The following is a 20,522-nucleotide window of genomic DNA, read 5'->3' on the forward strand; positions in this document are numbered from 1 at the left end:
GGGACATCTCAGTTACTGGAGCTAAGAGAATAAACTCTTTTCTGTTACTGCTTTTATAATAAAGTCCCCAATTCAGTGTTTTCATAATTTGTCTACAACAAAGTTAACACCACCTTTATGAAGAATGACATTAAGTTGTGAGACCACTCTGAACCAATGTAGAGCTGAAGGGCTGAAAAAAACACTCCAGCCCTTCAGGAAAGAAATATGGTAGCTTTTTAATGACTAGGAGAAAGCTCAGTTAAGTGTAAAAGCAGATTTCACATGCATAATAAAGAGTAACAGTGACAAAACCTTGGAATTAATCTCATTTCCCTCCCTCCACTGCAGAGACCCCTGGAAAAGCCGGACGGGCTGGATGTTTCAGATCAGAGCAAAGAGCATCCTCAGCATCTGTGTGAGAAGTGCAAAGTTTTGGGCTACTACTGCCGCCGTGTGCAATAAACCTTCCAAGTGGCCTCTTCCCATCCCCATCATCCTTAAAGATTCTCTGGCAGCATGCGATCCACAGCAACACAACAAATCAAGATAAAAGCTAAAATAATTGCCAATATTGCCTATCTAATAATATGCCTTACTATTAATAGAATGTAACAATTCTCCTGTGCATGTGCACACGTGCAACAGGTATTTACGGGACTATGATTTGTACACATATATATGTAAATGTATATATATATGTACACACATATATAAAGTGTTATTGATGGTGTTCACAACAGAACTACAGTTACAGGTTCTGCTGATTGTTTACACAGACCCTCTATCACAGCCAGGTGAAATGAAGTACTAGTCAAAAGGCAAGGTATAATATTCACAAGGAATATATGTTTTATGTATGGCTTTTGCAGAGGTTCAATAACTGTGGGGCCACTAATTCCCACAACATCAACACTGTTCTTATTATATGACAAGACAAAGGAAGATGAAACAAGCCACAGCATAAAAGGAGAATTATTGTTTTCCCAGTTTTAGAAAGTCTTAGAATTTTGTGCTGCTGTTTTCTTGGACTTTTTCTAGTTGTTACCATCTCTTGGGCAAGGCTTAGGCAAAATCATTTTTGCAGAACATGGCAAAAAAAGTGAATAATTGTTTGAGGGTGTGAGTTTGGTAGAAAGGGAATACCATAATGGGACCCAGAGCATTGGGACGGATTCCAAGAGGTTTTTGGAGGAGAAGAAATTGGCTTGATTGTGCAACAGATCCTTCTCTTGTCATATAGTTCCACTGAAATGGTCCCTGTGTGTGCATGGCTTGTTCATTAGGCCACAAACACACTAAATTTTCTATGAACAAGGGGATAAGAATACTTAAAACTGTCTCTAAAACCCTTAATTGAAAGATTAGCCAAACTTACTATTTATAGTAGTTTTAAAGCCACTTTTTGGAAATATTTTTTCCTGTTTACTACCATAGAAATTTGTTATAATATGAAACTTGTTAGCCATAGGGGTGTTTTGAGGCATGGAAAAACTGTATTACCCTCCCTCTTTTTGTCTTCCTGAAGCACCTACACAGCTGAGGAAAAATGTAGGAGTTATATTTTGTTGTCCCATTTCAGGTAGAACCTTGTGCAGGGGCATCCTGCTGCAAAGAAGGATCTCATCAGGGATTGGCAAATATGAACTGAAAGGACCTCGAGACAGTATCCTCTTTGTATGTCTACATAAGAGTACATTGGCAGAAGGACACAACAAGCAATTCACTTGTAGCATTCACTAAAAAATTACAGGGATCATATGTTTGTTTGAGATTGGGGGTTCTTTTACATCAACAATTTCTATTTTTATGAAGTTTCCTTTAGAGAGATTGATTTGTGTGAGTGATACTTAGAGAAAATACTTTAAATCCTAAATAACTTGATGTGAACTAAATTTGTTCTGAGGACTAATTCCATAATGCAAAGAAAGAGGGGAGTTTATGCCAAGTGATAGCAGGATGTTACCTGTATGTCCAGTCAAGCTCTTATAAAGCAAGTTGAAAACTTTCTGCAAGCATTCACACAGGAAATGGGAAACTCTTTGCAAATTTGTTCTAGGGTGAAACTCTGGCCATTTCCCTGCTTTGCTATAAGCAGGGCAGAATTGCATCTGCTTATTGTGGTGGGAGTGGCACATACATATCTTGCAAATTCATGATTAATGGGTAGGCCAGGCAACACAGCCTACTGATCATAACATGGAGCAATGGATAAGCATTCTGACCCCCAGCTTCTGACCACAGCTCTTCCATTAGCTCTCTGATTTTGGGCAAGTCACAAGATCATTCTGGACCTCAGTTCCCCCAGCTGCAAAATGGGGATAATAATACTTTAGTATACCTACCTCACAGGAGAGCTGTGAGGTTTACTTAATATCTCTAAGTATTTTGGCATCACTGGATGAAAAGTGCTATGTAATGCTAAAATAGTATTAACTAAATTAATTACTTGGAAACTACTTTTGCCCAGTTGGCAATTCCATCAACTAAAATAGCTGCAAATTATATTATTGAAAGTAACACTAATAAACAGTTTAGTTGCCTCAGTGAAGACATGCAGTTTTAGCATTTTCAAATGCAAACGCATTCTTTTGCACAGATTCACAAATTACCTTAGAGACAAATTCTCTCAACAAAGATACTAATCTGTCTATACAAATAAGAATAAGAAAATACACAAGCAAATCTAGGGGTGGATTTTCTAAGCTTGACCTCTAGGATTAATCTCAATAGTTTGTTTCAAGCATGGGTAATTTTGAAAGAGCAGCATTCTAAAGCAGATCTATTTTTTCCTCTTGAGCACTTAATAGTACATGAACAAAAAAAAAAAATCATCTTGATGATTCACATATAGCTAAAGGACGTGTAGAGAAACCCCCTTAGATGAAGATAAGGGAAAACGTTGTGGTTTTTTTTTTCTCCTTGAAACTAAGATGTTGCTATCAAATGTTTTGTTCTGTATTGAAATAGTTTCCATGTAATGATAACCACTAGATCAGTAAAATAGCACAACCCTTGATATAGCTGTATCAATGTATCTTACACCACCAGGTTTGACAAAAAGCTGACTAAAGATACCATTATAAGCAAGTGCTGGTATTTTCATGACAGTGCCCTGTTAAAATTTTTTTATCCACATTCAACACTGCAAGGCAATGCCTTAAGCTTATGGATTTTTAGATTCTACTAAAAATACACATGATCTACTTTAACACAGTTAATGCCTATAGGTGTAGCATAATAACTCTTAAGAGCATAGTTACAAGAGTTCAGTATTTATATCACTGATACGTTCTTAGTCAGAAGACATATAAAGTATTTAAGTAATACTTAGCATATTTGTAATAAAGAGGAGAACAGATTTTCCCCTGCACTAGCATTGGGGAAAAGTAAATAAGGAACACAGTGTGAAGAAGAGCAAAAGCAACACTGCCGTAGTTTGTACTGCCTAAGTCGGAGACCGCGGATCCCTCCCGGAGCGGGATGCAGATGTGATCAGGCCTTGGGCACCTCCCTGCACAGGGCTGAAACCTCTCTCCCTAACAAGCTGGTGCCTGGGAAAGGCAGGAGCACCAAGCTCATGCAAGGGGAGCATTCCTCTGTCTCTCCCTGCATGAGGTTTGCTCATAGGATTGCAGCACTGGGCCCGGGGCATTTGCTCCACACTCAAATCTGTGTAGTTTGTGAGTTGCTGGAAAAATACATCTGCATAAGTCATGTGTAACAGCTTATGACCTATTGGCTTTTAGCTAATGGCACAGAAGGGACATTTCTGAATTTTCTGAATTTCAAAGGGAAAAAAAAATTGATTACAAAATGTAGAGCTCTTCTATTCCCTCCCTCCCTTCAAAGGTAATTCACCTATAGATGTAACTAACTTTCCAAAACTTAAAAATTCAGATTTTTGACAGGAAAAAAAAAGGAGTTGATTTCTCTTAAGTTTTTGTGAATGCTTCCTGATGTTCTCTTTAACTAGCTCTACATTTAGAACATCAGCTAGCAATCCTTGCAGGCATTTGTAGACAGTCTTAGCAGAGGTGAAGCAAGCATCAGTAAAGAATTTTAAACAAAAACAGGCCTCCCTAAATTGCATATCCTTTAGGGATGTACCTGAGAGCAATCTGGCTCTATGCATTTATTTGGCAAACTGGATTTTTAACCTCAGATGCTTGCTGTTGACAGCCTACCAATCCATCCAGTACACACTTATTTTTTTTTAAATTTCACCCCTTTTTAGAGATTTTTTCAACTTTCATTTATTTCTTTAAAAAAAAAAAAAAGAAAAAAAGAAACAACGAAACAAAATGACAATTTGTTTCATGAGTTGGTCAGAACATTTCATGTTGAATTGTCCTTAGCATTGGCACTGCTCTGGAGAAAAGTACCAGTAATTTGAAATATGTGTTGTAGGTTAGCTGCTTTAACTTGATGAGGCTCCAAATGAAGTTGTTACAAATACTTCATTTAATGGTCATGAAGAAAAATCCCTGTAGTTTAAAGGATGGGCCCATTTTAGCCAGTTTCTACTGCTGCTACCACAGACAGCCACACAATGATGCCACACAAGCAAAGTTTGAGGTCTTTTTGTCTCAAAGTTGCTTTTTGATTTCAGATAAATACACTAGAGTATATATTATTTCTGAAAATAGGTGTATTTTGAAGTTCCCCATTATATGGGACTTAGTTTTTAAACTAAAAATGTGAAGTTACGTGTGTCTGAGAGAAGCCTTATACCTAGAAGTATTATCTACATTTTACCTTTTTGTATAACCTTTTGGATTATACGTGGGTTACATACTGTGACACTCTAGTTTGGTTTTTTTTAAAAAAAAACTACTTAAAAGATCAAAAGTTAACAGCTTCTGGAAATGTCAGACTTCCTAGATTAGTGCTCTTTGTCCTGAAGTCACACAGATTTTTTTTTTTCCTAGTATGGATCCTGAGAGTTGTCTACTGAACAGTATGAAATAAATCATCAACACGTGTTTTTCAAGTTAAGTAGATTGACATAAATTTTCCACTTGCCTCTGCCAACATATTTTAAAATGAGATGGAACTATCCCCATACAAAAATCATTCTTTCAGATATCACTCCACTCCCGACTGGGCTTCAACCCGTATCTCTTTCCTATCTGTAAAAACCAGTGCTGTCCATTCAGTTTGTTGTATCACTCAAGTGCTCAGAGGGCTGTTTGAGATCTTAGATATAGGGATGATGGATTGTGTTTCTAGGATGAATTTCAAAGGGACAATCGTGTGCAGTTACTAGCTATAGATGATTGATATAAATGTTTACCCCTGTATGAAGTATTTTACAGTTTTACTTGCAGATGTGTATTTATCTTGAGTTATACTTGACATAGAGTTTCTTTCAATTTTTTTTTTTAATCCTATGTGTGTATTTTGGAAACCTTTTTAGATGTTAAAATTTTTGAATGGTTACAAATATTTCTTATAATACTGAATTGTTATCTTATCTGGAAACTCTTTGCAGTAACTTTTTTGTATATATTTGAGGGCCTTTTTAAAAAAGTATTGTTTGTTTTTTGGGCAAAGTTTTTAAAATTTGGAAGCTTTCAGAAGGGCCTTTCTCTCAACTAGGATACTAACAGAGGTAAGAGTTTTCTTAAATATTTTGCAGTATTTTGCAGAACTAAGGATGTATCCTCAAGAAAATATTTATGGAAATAATTTACTTTTTTTTTTTACAATGCTTTTGTCTGTATAAAGTATGCAACAGAACTACATTAAGAAGGAAATATTGTCTACATAAAATATTATATGAAAGTTGGTACATAATTCTGACAAAAAAACCTTGCAATTCTTTAAGCCATATTGTTTTTGTTATCCTTGGATGAAAATATCAGTATTAAGTAACCAGTATATTATTCAAGTGCTTAGACTTATATGAAAATGCTTATACAGTTTATTTATGTATTTGGGGAAGGATTGCTAGAAGAGCTATCACTAGACATGTAGCAAGTGAGGAGCAAATAACAGTAAACTGTCACTTTATGGCCTTGTGAGAGACACAAAAAACACTGAAAGCAACGTAGAGACACAGCTTTCAGAAACTCCGAAGCACAAGTGTTGGGTTTCAAATGGTGGTTCTTTCCTTTCCCATAACCAGAGGGGAAGAAAGTTGGTTGGGACACTGTTTAACTTGACTTTCACAACTCTTTGCAAACTGTGAGCTCAGCTATGCAGTATCGGCTACAGCAATAATATCAATCAAAGGGTGTAAGAAGAAAGATTGAAGTAGATTATTGTAGGGGTTTATGTTTATTTTAATTAGAACTCATAGCAATATAGAATATGCATGTGCACGTATTCGAAGCATTTTACACTTTACATTTCATGTAGTTTGATTATATTATGAAGGATTGAGTTTTTAGTTTGATATTTTACCATGCTAAAATGGGAGGTCTGCCCAACCCTGTACTGGATTCTTGTTTTCTTTAAAAGGTTATTTAGTACAGCACTCACTGCATTGTCTAATAGTGCTAAAACTAACACTATCTTATGAATTTCTTCAGCTTTAAAAAAATTAACCTAATGATTATTACATTTGTTTAGCTGTACCCACTGACCTTGTCAGATTCAGTTGGCAATTTGTGTAATTTCTTTTTCTGTAACTGTTAATAAACTTGTACAGCTAAAACAAACAAACAAAACCAATGGACAAAGGCCTCAGAGGTACCAGTTCTGCTTCAGCAATCAAGATGACAGCTTGCTCATCTGGTGACTGTGTTGCTAAAGAGACTGTAAAACCTCTGTTGTGGATTGTCCATTAAATGGCATTCCGACATGTGCCTTATTTGCTGGATAGTATACAGCTTTCTTCTAGTATTCTAGCAGTTTAATGCTGTATTAAAAGTACTGCAAAAAAATCAGCATGTGTGGTATGGTTTTCTTGAATGTCTCTTCCTTCAACATTTTACTAGCAGCTGCACTGGGTTCCTGGTTATGGACTAGCAGCCACAGCCTGGTGCTTGCAGTGCAAACCTACCCTGGCATAACCGTGACCCAGACCGTGGGGAGAAGAGTTTCTCCACTGCAAGGAGTCCCTGTGCTGCAACAAGCCTGGTCCCATCCAGGGGGAGGGCTCTTCACTGCCAGTGGGACAGCTTGGGTTAATGGTGCCAGCTCTTAGTTTTTAGCAGCCTGGTGTTGTCTAGCATTATTCTTAAGGAAAAACCTTCTATAATCAAAGTACACCTGTAGCCTTTAGTTGGATAGGAAAGCTTAGGTGCCAGAAAGTTGCTATAATGAAAAATAACATCATTCTTGGTGAACAGCACAAGTTGGCCAGAACTAGACCTATTGAATGCTTGTTGCTTATTAGCAATGCTCTTCTCACGTCCCCAGTTGAAGTTCAGTGACAAGCAGTTTTTCTGCTGAGACTGCTAATACTGTAGCTGTTGAAAGTTAAAATAAGGGTGTCATGAAATTAACTTTGGAATTTAGGTATCCTGCTTCTAACATAAGAAATCCCCTTCATTTAAAACAAGCAGAAAATTTTTACTAGACACACCAGCACACAGTTCTTCTATGCCTGATCATCCCTACAAACACTTCATATTTGCACCTTGAAGGTCATTTACTGCACCATTTGTATCACATAGCACACCTGATTTCTGGGAAGGTTTGAGTCCTCATTCAGTTCACATGAGAGAGAGCAAAAACACATCCACATGTTTGTTCATGGGTATGCAATGGTGGGGGAAGAGGTTGGCAAGGAATTGTACAGTTCTGAAGCCTTGAAAACAGTGACTATTTCATCAAGTGATCAAAGACATCCCCCAGCTGAGCCCCATGGAAAAGGAAAGCACATATTCAGAGCTAGTTGGTAAATTTTTGTTTGAAAACCAAAACATACTGCTGCTCACTATAAAGTTTGTCTCTAGCACTGTTCCCATAGCATACACAAGCCACAAAGCCAAGCTCAGAACTGAAATACATCTTTCCATCAGAAGCCTTGGGGGCTCCCCAAACACCAGGACCTCAGATTCAGTACTCAGCTGAGACAAGAACAAATGCTGAGTAGAACAACTGCAAAGTCCTAGCTCCCTATTACCACATTTTCTACAATTTCTCAAAGAAATAACTTTTTCATATTTAAATCAAGAATAGATTAACACAAACAATATGGCTTAACAAAAATGGCCAAACTACTCTTCTCTCATTTTTCATCGCCAGGGGCTTCGCCTTCCTGCTCTGTGTGAATGAGGTCAAGAGACAATGCAACAACCCACTTGTAATAGAAGGGCCAAATAAATCCCACTTAAGAAAAATAATAGGGCTTTCATAACAGGGATTTCACATAACATTAATTCTTTGAAATAAAAAGCTGTTTCATTATTCTTCATGGAAAACCAATTTAAACAGCACACCAAGGTTACCATTTTTCAAGTTAGTTACATTACACCAAACCCCCAGTCTCAGATCCGACAAGTTATATTAGCAGGTATTATTAGTATATTAGCAGGTGTGCAAACTGGACCTTACATCCTAATGATGAAAAACTGACATTATCTGAATGACAATTGCATAATCTCACTCAGGGCTTCCATACACCAATTATTCACTGCCATATATCACAGTCAAATGTTAAAAAGGCTCCTCCTTTCTCCACACCCCTATGAAAAAGTCTGTACACAAGAGACATGGGCAAGAGAAGAAGGAACCTAAACCACAAGGGTTTGAATGATGGCAGTCAGGTCTTTCCACTAAGAACCAAAAAAACAAGAACTAAATAAATTCTTAACTGGAACATGTAGAATCCTTACTTCTGAGAAACATGTAGTATGTACTTTGTGATCCTGAAAAAACAATGCAACATTCAGCTTTGCTTTCTCTAGTATTCACCTTCTAATCTTTGAGAAACAGATCATTTGGCAGCTCCTGTGTGAGTAACATCAGCTATCGTACCCACACCTACTCACTGAGCACTTTTGTTTTACTCAAAGTAATGCAATTCCTCTTCCTTGCCACCTGTATCTCAAAGACACTTCAGATAGCAACCAAACCCAGAAAACTGGTCACGAGACAGCCTACCAAACCTGCAAAACCTCAAACAACACAGATCACACAGAATGTACCTCTCACAAACCCATGGCAAACTTCACGAGATGGTTTTAATAACTGAATGTACCAAGAAAGACCTACCTCGGTCAACGTTTATCGTGTCCTTGTCCAAAGGGCCAAAACCAAAGTGGAGGCAGTCACATTTGTGAGGTGTTAGAGTATCCCTGACATGCAGCCCGGGGTAGCAGAGAGAGCGAACACTGCTCTGCAAGAGAAGGGAGCACCATCAGCCAGCCCTGTTTAAAGCACTGCCCAGGCACACAGCTCTGAGGCCGATGAGACCAGAAGCAGCAGTAACTCTGGGCATTCTTTGGAGACTTTGCTTCTATGCCATGAACATAGCTAAATAAAAATACAGTAATCGCTTTTTTGCCTTTTTTTTTTTTTGTAAGAGGTAAAAATGGAGTTTGTATACCCAGCTAACCCAACCAAATGCCATGCCAACAAGGAAATCAAATCATAGCCAAGAACTTTATGTGTGTTTTAAGTGGAGTAGGGTGTAAGCCAAAGACTTTCTTTTAATCTCTACTCTAGCCTTCTTTTCACCAGCTGAGTACAGAGAAAGCCAAAATACTGTAAGAAAGCTTCTCTTGCACAGTTTCTGAACACATCTAAGCAGCAGGTAGGGGAAATCTAATTCCAGCCAGTTTTCCATGAAGTTTCCTTACAGTTTTGCAACATAAGAAGGTACAGCTCAAAGGACTTCCAAGGAGTCAGATATACATAAGCTCTGCTTGATTTTAAGCAGCAAAACTTGAAGGAATAATACAAGAAAACACTGCAGAAGTAACAGGAAGCAAGACCTCAAAACTCACTGCTTGCAAACAATGATAAACGGACAAATACAAGTAGCATAGGAAAAAAAATACCTTTGTTGAGTACCATCAGGTAGAAAATCAGAGCTGACACTCACAGACCCTAGAAAGGGCCTCCTTTCTCTCCACCTCACTTATATTGGCTACATGCCCTGATTGCTGAGGGCTCCATCTGTGCTGGCCAGCTGTGTCTGGGGGTGGGGAGGGGATGGAGGGAATTAGGGGGTGGGCACCAGCTCCTTCCCAGGTGCAGCGGCTTCCTGCCTTGCTATGCCTGCTGCAGCACAAACCCAAGTAGCCCCCTCCAACAGGGTCACAAGAAAAAAGAGCAAAGACATCAGTGCCACCAACAGGAATCCTCACTGGGTGCTGGGAGGGGAGGGACAGTACAAATTCATATCTAGGAGAGGCAAATAACTCTCGTTTTAATGTTCACAGTAACTGAAATAGCAACACAGCTAAGTATTTAGCAGCTGTAGAAATTTCACCAAGGAATATACAAAGTAAGCTTCGCTGGACTGAAACTTGAATAACACACGTAATGAACCAATTCAAACTGCTTTCCAACATATCCTACTAAAGTTGCTGAATGTCTTGGATAATTTTTGAATATGCAGTAGTTACACATAGCAACTATTACCTTGCCCAGCTACTAACATGTGGTTACTTCTTTGGATATTTGGCTATCTCCTGTGTTTGCATTACTTTAATTAAACTGAAGTAAAAGTGACTGAGTTAAATAATGACAACCAGTACCCACTCACACCAACATCTGAAGGAGTGAAAACAGCTTTATTGAGTTATTCTTCTGCAGGGAAGTGGACAACAATTCACTGGTTCAGAAATAGCAAAAGCAAAACCAAACACAAGTAGTGGCTGACAGAGTCCCTGATGTTCAGCGAAAGACACCCCAAATGGTGCATACTAAATAACAGATTTTAAATTAGCTGGTAGTAGTCAGAAATAAGTGCATGATATTATTTTGATTTGTTCAACTTAATGTCATAATCATTTAAAAAAGGGTAGACAAACAGGATTTGGAAGCAGGGCCAAGAAACTAAAGAGAAAACATCGTTACATGAATCTTATCACTTTAAAAGGACAAAACAGAAGTAAAAAAATTCTGGAATGATGAAAGAAAAGAAATTTTTTCCCTGTGAAAAGAGACTGTGCACTGGGCCTCCATCTCCTGGAAAAGAGATCACTGAGGGTGGATGTGATAGTGTCCTATAACATAATAAATGGCACAAATAAAGGAAGAAATATTAATTGCTTCTACAATGCCTTCCTTCTAGAGTAAGGGAATTTTTCATAAAATTATCTGAGGTAAGATAATCAAAAAAAAATGTCCCACAGTAGACTGAAATACATAGTCATGGAATATTCTAGCTATCAAAAGGATGAGATCACAACCAATTACAAAACCACATTAAAAAAAAAATTAAAAATGCTGCAGGGGTTATTAACCAGGAAGCTGTGACCCCGGCTCAGGAAGTCCCTAAGCACAGAAGGAGCCAGCAGTGAGATATGATGCCAACAGAAGGCTGACTGCCTGTGTTTCATATCTTTTTCCTCACTAAACTGTTGTAGGAAAGAAAATATCAGAGTAGGTGCTGGTCTGATTGTTGTCCTGGCCCTGAGGACTACTTTTCGTGTGGCAGTAGGAGCTGCAGTATGTGAATGTAAGCTACTTCTAGCTCTCTGTGTAAGGCAACACTTGCGTGGCACCCAGCCTGGTGGCTTCCAGGGCAGACTCACACAGACATACCCAGGGAAATACTCATTAGTTCCCCAGCATTCATGCTTTGGAAGAAGACCTTGTGACTCACCTACACTCACACTTGATTGTTGACAGGAAACTAATTGAAACTCCACCATAATTTGTAGTCTACAACTGAATATTGCACTCTGGTAGCTGGTTTTTTGGGTTTGGTTTGGTTTTTTTTTTCTTCAAAATTCATTGCAGAGACTTCAGTTAAAAAAGTTGGTCCTAATTAGCTGTGTTTGAAGTTATTTTAAATGTATCTGTACCCTGCATTCCTGTTCACTGGGCCACGCCGCCCGCTCTTCTCTCCAAGTGGTAGGACAGGGTTTATCCCCTGATTAGCCTTAACATATGGTTTTCTGAGGTCACAGGGGAATTTACTGAGTCAAGTAAAATTTCTAAGAGGTGTTTAAACACCTCCTAGCATCCAAAATGTCCAGTAAATAGAGCTCATAAGAACGAGGTTGTAGGCTCTGGCTGAGCCACACGCCATGCCACGATGGTAGGCGGCCAAATTGTGCTGGGCTTCAGCCATGCCATACAATGCCCTCCTGACCAGCACCGAGCCACAGCCAAAGACACTGAATTAACATGGAGGTTGCTTAGCCTGCATCCATGTTTCCCAATCTACTGCTCTCAAATTATGCCTTTTATTCCAGGGGTACAGCTTCACACCCAGGCAGCCCCTAATGTTGTTCAGAGTCCTGAGGTGCTCTTGTATGAGTGAAAACACACAGGAGCTGCAGAGAAAGCATGAGACGTGCAAATCTGGACTGAGAAAAACTTTGCAATTTATCTTTTCTGCCATGAGTATCTCTACCCATCTCTCTACGAGGGAAGGAAATGTCAGTCTGAGGCAGAAAGAAATATTCAGACCAAAGAAGTTACATCTGGAGGCTTTTGTGAAATAAATGTAGCCAAGAGAAGAAAGTGAACTCTTTCTCCCCTGATTTCCTTCCTACACTGAGCCCTATGCACCTCTTCACACGAATTTAGCACAACAGGAGAATAAATAGAGTCTCAAATAGGGCTTTACAGTCCCAGGAAAGGTGAAGTTCAGTCTAAGGTATGTGTGATTTGCTCCCTCAAGGACTGCACGTGTGAAGTATATCTTAGATTATTTTTTTTTTGTGAGAATTTAATACACTTCATAAACCTGATCTTCCCTTCAACACCTTACCAGCAAACCTGGCTGATTTCAAACAGCTTTCTAAATATGAAAAGTAGGGAAAATTTGTCACCTGAGCTCCCTTGTAAAGACAGACAATGCAGCTGCTAGTGTTTAACTTGTACCCTAATGGCCATATAAACCTATATTTCACCACTGGCATGTATTCTGCCTTTCTTAGGAGTTAAAAACTGCTTTTCTTTTAGCATAGAAACTATTTGGTCTCCAGCATGTCAGCAATCCCTTTCAGGGATACCTAAGGAAAAAAAAAGGAAAAAGAAATCTGCTACTAATTCACTCCAAGGCTGTGCCCCATTCCCCAGGCCAAGCGAACAAACAAACAATAAAAATCACAAAACCTAATCTTCTAAAAGGCCCAGCTGGTTAAAATCTGTTCAGTAACTGGAATGAGACACGCATGCTTAGATTATAGAGCTGATGAACTTCAGCAGAGGCTTCTTCACCTATAGATCTATTTTGTAAGTGGTTGTGCAAGAAATAACTAAAACTCTAAATTTTATGTCCCTCCTTGCCTTCTACCTTCCTTCTTTCTCCGGCCTCTCTCAACTCTTCCCCACTGCCCGGATGTTACAGTTGCTGGTCATTTCAAGCCCGAAGTTATATTACATGCTTTGCACCACCTGTGGTTTTTCAAGAGCAATATTTGCTATCACAACAACATGCTGTCCTCTCCCCACACCCTCAATAGCATTTTCACACACATCCCCCCAGCCCCTGCCCCGCACCTGGGGCACAGGCAAACACCCTGGTGTTCTCTCTCCACTGCCCCTCATACTTTTAAGAAACTTATTTGTTCTGCAGAAGGATGCAGGCAGGTGACCACGGGCATCTCTCTACCCTCACAGGAGGTAAATCAAGGTCTCTGTAATACAGCCACAATTGTGGTTTCTGGTCTTTCTCACACAGTCCCAGTCTCAGCAGAGAACCAAAAGAGCCTCAGAGGAGGCAGACAGCACTACTTTGCTGAGTTCTTGGTTGCTCCATTAGTTCCCAGATGTGGCCAACTGCAGCTGGGTTACAGACAAATAGTTCTGGCCTTTCCTTCTTCCCAGAGCTCCTTCTGTCAATCCTCAGGTAGCGCAAGAGCTGCAGGAGGATTTTCCATCAGGGATGAATCTGATTTTTCTAACCCATGAATGGCCTGGTTGAAGCCTCTTCACCTGTCTGAGTGGAGCCACCAAACAGCTCCTCAGGGCAGAATGACGCTGCTGGAAGAGCACTTTGCTCCCCTTATTGTTAGGGGAGACAAGTGACAGTGACAGTGCAATGCAGCACAGCAAAAAAATCATCCTGACCAGAGTAAACTGAGTATGAAAATTATCTTCTTGATTTCTCCTTTTAACACATTTTGTTGCCTAGTGAGAAGGAGCCCAAGATGGAATGAGCAGACGGGTCTGCAGGATCGGTGCTGGCAAATGTGGAAACTTTTACAGCCTCTGGCTCCAGCCCCAGCTTGTCCCCACTTTCCATGAATGCCTAATTGAGACTGTCTGGCTTTTTCCACAGAGGTGGGAGCCAGTTTCCAGGCAGGGCATATGGGTGTATTCTGTAAGTCTTTGCCTTGTAAAGTTTTAGCACCCAAAAAAGCCTCCTGTCTCCAGGATGATTCAGTTGGCTGGCGAGGGAGTGGCTGCCAGGCAGGGATGAATTTTGTTGCTGTTGAAAGGAGAAACCAGGGGGTAGAAGTGGGGAAAGAGCAGCTCTCTTGTGAAGAAATGATGCCATGACGTTCACTTCATTTTGTATGGGGCATGGAGTCCACTCAGGGTACTACACCGAAGTCCCTGTAAGACAGAAAACTCATGTACAGCTGCAGCACAGGTGTGTCAGGCAGCAATGTGAGGGTGTAGGCACTGTGGCTGTTCATCCCCTGATGGGACCTGTGGTGCTTCTGGTACGATCCATGAGCAGGGCACTGTCACCTGTCCCATCCCCCAGATTAGCATGTGCCAGAGACCACCTGCAGCAGTCATGGGACTTATCTGGCACTACACCTTCACCTCAGCCTCAGGACCACAGCAGCACTTGCAGCAGTCTTTGGCCATCAATGCTGTGGGTTCAGAGGGGCAGATCCCAAAAGAAGAGGCATGTCTATGTACTACTGTGAATCACAGTGGCTCCTGCACCAGAGCTAGCCCTAGCTGCTGCTTCCATATGCTGAGCAGCAAAGAGCCATGCAATGCCATGGCTCAGCATCTAGAACAGGATGGGGCTGTCTGTGCCATGAGCTTTGCCCTTCGCTAGTTTCCCATGGGTACCTGAGTCATTGTTAATTTATGCCCAGCCTAGATAGGGAGCAATCGGATAACGCCCAGCTAAGGAGCTGTCTGGGCTCCCCAGTGTGCCGTGTTCACACTATTCCTTTCTCAGTGGGACAGACCCTGCACCTGCCAAACATAACGTGAATGATGGAGTGGCCTGGACTATCGTGGATGTTGTGGTTTTATATTAATTACATGGAAATAATTTTTGACAATTAAGCATAGAGATGAAAGGCCAACTGGCTGCACGTGTTCTGTGGGGCATGACCTAAAAGCAGTCCCAGTGATTGAGATGATGTAGTGTGAAAGCTGGATTAAACAGGTCAAGTAAATTTGGAGCAGCTAAAATAAACTGAACTCTCTTCCAAAACATATGTTGTGCTTGCTACATAATATTGCTGTACTGTGGTAGCATGTCCCACACATGCCAAAATTGTGATACGCTTGTTCCTGGGTCACAGTGCCAGAGGGAGAGAGCAAGGATGGTTACTTTGGAAAACAGTCGTTAGAAAAGCAGTTCTGAGATAGTCACGAACACTCCCGAATGAGCTGCCTGAAAAGGCTTTGCACATCTTCCCTGCAGCCAACCTGTCCAAATAGCCCGAGCCCAAGGAAGGGATCCAGTCTCACACTGAGCAATCAAACATGAATGAATGTTCTGGGCTTTTGGTTCCCTCTATAAACATTTTCTAGCTAGTGGTAAGCTGTTTTGAAAGCCCCCAGCAGCTTGGCTGGGAGCTGGAGACATTTTACAACATCTGGGAACGATTCCTGAATCGCTTTCCTGCATACACCTGTATTGAACTCCATTTGCAGCCAGTTTGCTGTGGAAAGCCAGCCTGCACTGCCCATCCAGAGCCATGGTGGGGAGGGCATCCCCACTGGCCAGGATAGCCAATTCCTGGCCCAGTGGCATTGGTGGGGGCTGTGGGGGTGGCTAATGGTGTGAACTGCTCCCCATTCTGCTGCACTGACCTCACTTTGAGCCTTCACCAGTAACACACAGAGAGCAAAATGCTTTATTGGAGTGATACGGCCATGTAGGAAAATAAAACAGTCCTCAACCACTCACAGGCAGATTAACTAAGCTGGGCATTAATCATACTTGGAACACAACAAGTCCAAAGTGAGTTTAAAGAGGGATTGGATGAACTGCATCACATGGTCCTCCGTGTCAACCCTTGCCCAGGTCAGTGCTACCTGGTCTTCAACACTGCTCTTATTTTATTTTCTTACCATTTAATTGCCATATGCTTTGTATTATCTTTGTTTTTACTTTGTCTTGGTCATCCCAATCCTTTACTACACCAGATAACCAAGAGTTGACAGGAGCAAGCCATTAGATAGTAAAACACAGCACTTGAAAGATAGGAAATGTTAAGGGTCAACTCTTCAAATTCTTCCTTGTTTGGAGCCCTGCAACATGTAAACGTTTTTATCCATCTTGAACTCATCACTGGAAAAGTGTTTTTAGCCTGTATGTGTGGTTTCAGTGCTGTTCTTCTGAATGGCTGTATTTTAGTATTGTTATTAGTTGCCAAAGCCCTCCTTGTTTGCAGGGCCCCAATGGAGTGCACGTGGCATGAAGTCCCCAGAGCAAGAGAAGGTGGTAAGGACATGCTGCCCCAGAGACAGCTGGACAACATGCTCCTTTTTTTTTTATTTCTCCATTAGGACTTGCAAATGCACTGAGGTTCATAAGTTTGCAATTAATATCCTATATGTGAAGTGTATAACTCCATGGAGAGCTTTGTGAAGGAACAGCAAACTACTCAGAGAAGGTAAAAAAGCTGACTAGAAACTTGGGGATTCCAACTAGCCATGGGTGATCTAAAAGAGATGTTTGCCACACTGGTTGGTTGTGTGCAAAATTCCTGGGTACCACAGCTGCCTACTCAGAGGCAGAGAGAAGGAGAAAAGAAGGTCAAAAAATGAAGAAGTTCTGAACCCCAGATTTGTGTGATTGTTGCTGGAATTCAGAAATATCCCCTGGAAATAGGAGACTAACTACTGCTGATATTCAAACTTTTGTGTTCTGTGTCTTATTTTCTATACCTCTCTTTCTATACCTATTTTCTGGAAAATCTTGACCTGAAGGCTTAATAAATAACCATTTGCTTTGTTTCAGTGCCAGACCCACTTACCTGACAGCATAGTATAGAGAGGAGCACAACCTGCAGGCAGCCTGGTGCCCACAGGGGCATTTGGGCAGTGCCTGGGAAGATGTCCTGACCTTCTGCAGAATCCCAGAGCGGGTTTTTTGTCAGCCTTTAGGGAAGTGCTCCTTGGCTGACATGGGCATCCTGGCCATAGGGAGTGGTGATAGTAAAGCACAACAGATAAAACTCAAAGCCTTGCAGAGTTTGACATACATTTATTAGTGGTTAGAAAGTAAGTGTGGGGCTGACTGCAGCATAACAACCCACTTCCCTTCTAAAGCTAAACATGTATTTGAAATTGTTCAAGTGCAGCTAAAACCTCAGCACATTGAGCTTGTTGGCTGTCAATTGTTTTCTCCAGGTGAAGGGCAGGTACAGTCACTATTCCCGAGCCCTGCGGACTGGTCCTACACTGGGAAGGAGGCTGTGAAGATTTCACAACATCAGGGTGAGCCCAGCCAGACTTACTGCTCCTTGGGTACACTGTTGTGCACCCAGAACAATGATGTCTGATGACTTCTGAGGAACTGCCTGCTGTCCCCAAGGCCAGCCCAGGGATTTGCCTTCTGGCTGAGGCGCAGCTCACTGTCATGCACCCAGCATGATTCCCACAAGTCCCAAACACCCTGGACCCCAGGACTATGTCAGCAGTTTGTACTGGTCCTAGGGGGCCACAGTGCTCCCTGCCCAGCTGCATTTCCAGCCTTTCCATTGTCCATCAGTATCATGGGACATCCTGCACCACCAACTGCAGCTGTTATTCACTGCAGCGCTGGCAGTGAGCCAGTTATGTGTGTGTGTGTCTTCAACAAGGCCTATTTTATATATGTCCAGAAGGATCTTTTATAAAATCAAACATCTGAACTATGTCAGTGCTGCATGGTTATTTCTGAAGGCTGTTTCTGTGCCGTCTGTCATATTTCTCCAGAAGACTTTTGCCAGATGGCTACACGAGGCTGTGGTGTTCCTGAGAGGTAAATGGAGACCTGATGCAGAAGCCCCTTAAAAAAGTTCACGTATTTAGTTTACCAGAAAAACAATGATTTTCAAGTTGAACCAAAGCTTTACAGACAACTCTGGACTTTTCTAAACATATTAGAGCTTTTCTCCCTCTGAAGAACAAATAAGGGCTGGTCAACTACACTGAGAGGCTGCCTGGCTTATGCCAGGATAACATCCATTATTTTGATATGGCTGTGACCTGAGAAATAAGGTGACCTGCAGCATGAGGTCAGGCCAAGGCTGAGCATGCTGATTTCTCATCCCAGCTGTCTGCTGGCCAAGGAAAGAGATCCAGTAGGGAAGTCAGGGTATACATTCAAGCTCTCCTGTGCTGTAGAAAGGAGGAGAGGGAAAGCTATATGCTGCAGACTGGCAGAGCACCAGGATTTACCTGTGAGGGATACCTTGCTGTCTGGTCACCTTCACAGTGGTGGAGGCAGCAACAAGGATGGCTGGAAGCACAGCATCCCTGGCGGTGTGCAAGGGCTTCCCCAGCCCTCCTCAGGGGGTGCTGCTGGGGTCCCTGCAGCTCAGAACCCTACACAACAAGCTATCAGGTCCCAGGGTGGTCCCTCTTTGCTGGCACTGAGGTGAGGCTGGCAAAGGGGAACTCCATTCTGGGCAGTTGGCTGAGGCAAAATCCCCTCCCATCCTGCTTCTGCTTCGCACTTCCTTTGGTAGACAATTCCCACTCCCAACAGGCCTTATGGTATGAATAAGGGACCACTGCTTTATGGCTGAGCATCTACAGCTCTGACAAAAACCAGATTGCAACCACAGTTATTTCCTCTTGTATGTAAAAAGGGAAACTGTGGTATCTCACCCACCTCTTGGCAGAAATAGCCGACAAATACCAACTTCTTCATGGCAAAGACTGCTGCTAATGGCATCTGGGCCCCACTTTAACATGTCAAACTACTAATTTCAAATGCTGCCCTGGGATGTGAAACACATTTGTATTTGGAGGAACTGGGGTGTTTTGGGAAGACTTGCCCTCATAAATAACCCCCTGGCCTAGATGTTAACTTTGGTTTTACAGCTGCCACCCAACTCCCAAAACTTGAGAACAAGATCAAACCACAGCTCTGCTCACTGGACAGCTACTTGGGCAACACAAACATGCACAAATTAACATCTCTGGACATTTCCAGGAGCAATGGAAACTAATAATTCTTTTGGACAGGATGGATTTCCTGCTGAATTTAATAACAACTGTTGGAGACAACCGTCTGGATACTTGCTGCTTTGAGATAAAGAGCCAGTTAAATAACTGTAGTGATTTTCCTTGCAGAAAAATTGGTATGTGACAGCCAGACATGTACACTCTTATTTCTAGTCATCAGTGTACAACATTTATAGAACCCCCACCAGAAAAATGCTTAAGATGAAGGAATAAAACTCAAGATAGCCTACTATCAGCAAGCTTGCTTTTTATGAGGATTTCAAAGCTACACCAAGTTTTAGGCTCTGGGTTGAGGCTTTCACAAGGTCTGTGTTTGGCACCCAGTTCCCTTTGAATTCAGATGTAGCTGGGAGACTAACTCCCTTCAGGGCCTTCTAGACCACCAGTTTTTGTCTGCAGGGGTATAATAAAAACAGAGAGAAAGAGAGAAACTTCTCCAAGAACAGACTGAGAACAAGAGTAGAAAGAAATGATAAGGAGTTCTGGGAAGCCAAGATTCGCATCAGGAAAGAGGGGTTTAAATGCAGTCAGAGGCCAAGAGGGAGCATTAAAGCATTCATTCTGACAGCCCATATGATACAAGTCACTACATCTCAGCCAGTGACTCTTATATTTAGCCTAATAACTCTTCCAGCACATCTATCCTCAAAGAGAGAGCACTTATCCTCATTTCCTATATTAATGTGCACACCTCAGATTCCAGGTGTGTCTTTTTGTGCTTTCATACAGTAAATTAAGTACCTAGTATTTTTTCCCCACATTCCACCTCCATAGTGTCACTCTCAGACCCTTCTTTCCCTCTCTCCCATTTTATTTTCCTTTAAGCTAAAAAGTCTCTTTTTATAAGTGATTTTCTTCTACTCCAAATAATTTCTGTTGCTCTTTTCTGTGATTTGCCTAATTTTTCAACAACTTTTGAAAGCAGTCTCTGAACCACACAGAACACACCTTTGTTTGTCTCTCCTGTTTAAATTTCCCCCTCTTTCTGCTCCTTACCAACAGCAATCATAGTGGCCCTTTTGCCACAGCACCATAAGGGAAGCTCGTGCTGAGTTTTGGCTCCATGACAGCCCTTAACTCCT

At 41.4% G+C, this 20,522-nt stretch overlaps 1 protein-coding gene across 1 annotated transcript in view; it reads left to right on the forward strand.

Moving 5' to 3' along the window:
• ZCCHC24 (zinc finger CCHC-type containing 24) overlaps positions 1 to 6,872 on the forward strand; it is a 109,077-nt gene extending 102,205 nt beyond the window's left edge. Inside the window, exon 4 of the mRNA XM_027649357.1 lies at positions 331 to 6,872. Within this exon, the coding sequence (XP_027505158.1) occupies positions 331 to 444 (114 nt within the window). The 3' untranslated portion in view covers positions 445 to 6,872. The remainder of the gene's footprint in view (positions 1 to 330) is intronic.
• The last annotated feature ends 13,650 nt before the right edge of the window (positions 6,873 to 20,522 follow it).

This window comes from Corapipo altera, unplaced genomic scaffold (assembly GCF_003945725.1).
Source record: "Corapipo altera isolate COAL_440 unplaced genomic scaffold, ASM394572v1 53, whole genome shotgun sequence".
Taxonomy (NCBI): Eukaryota; Metazoa; Chordata; class Aves; order Passeriformes; family Pipridae; genus Corapipo; species Corapipo altera.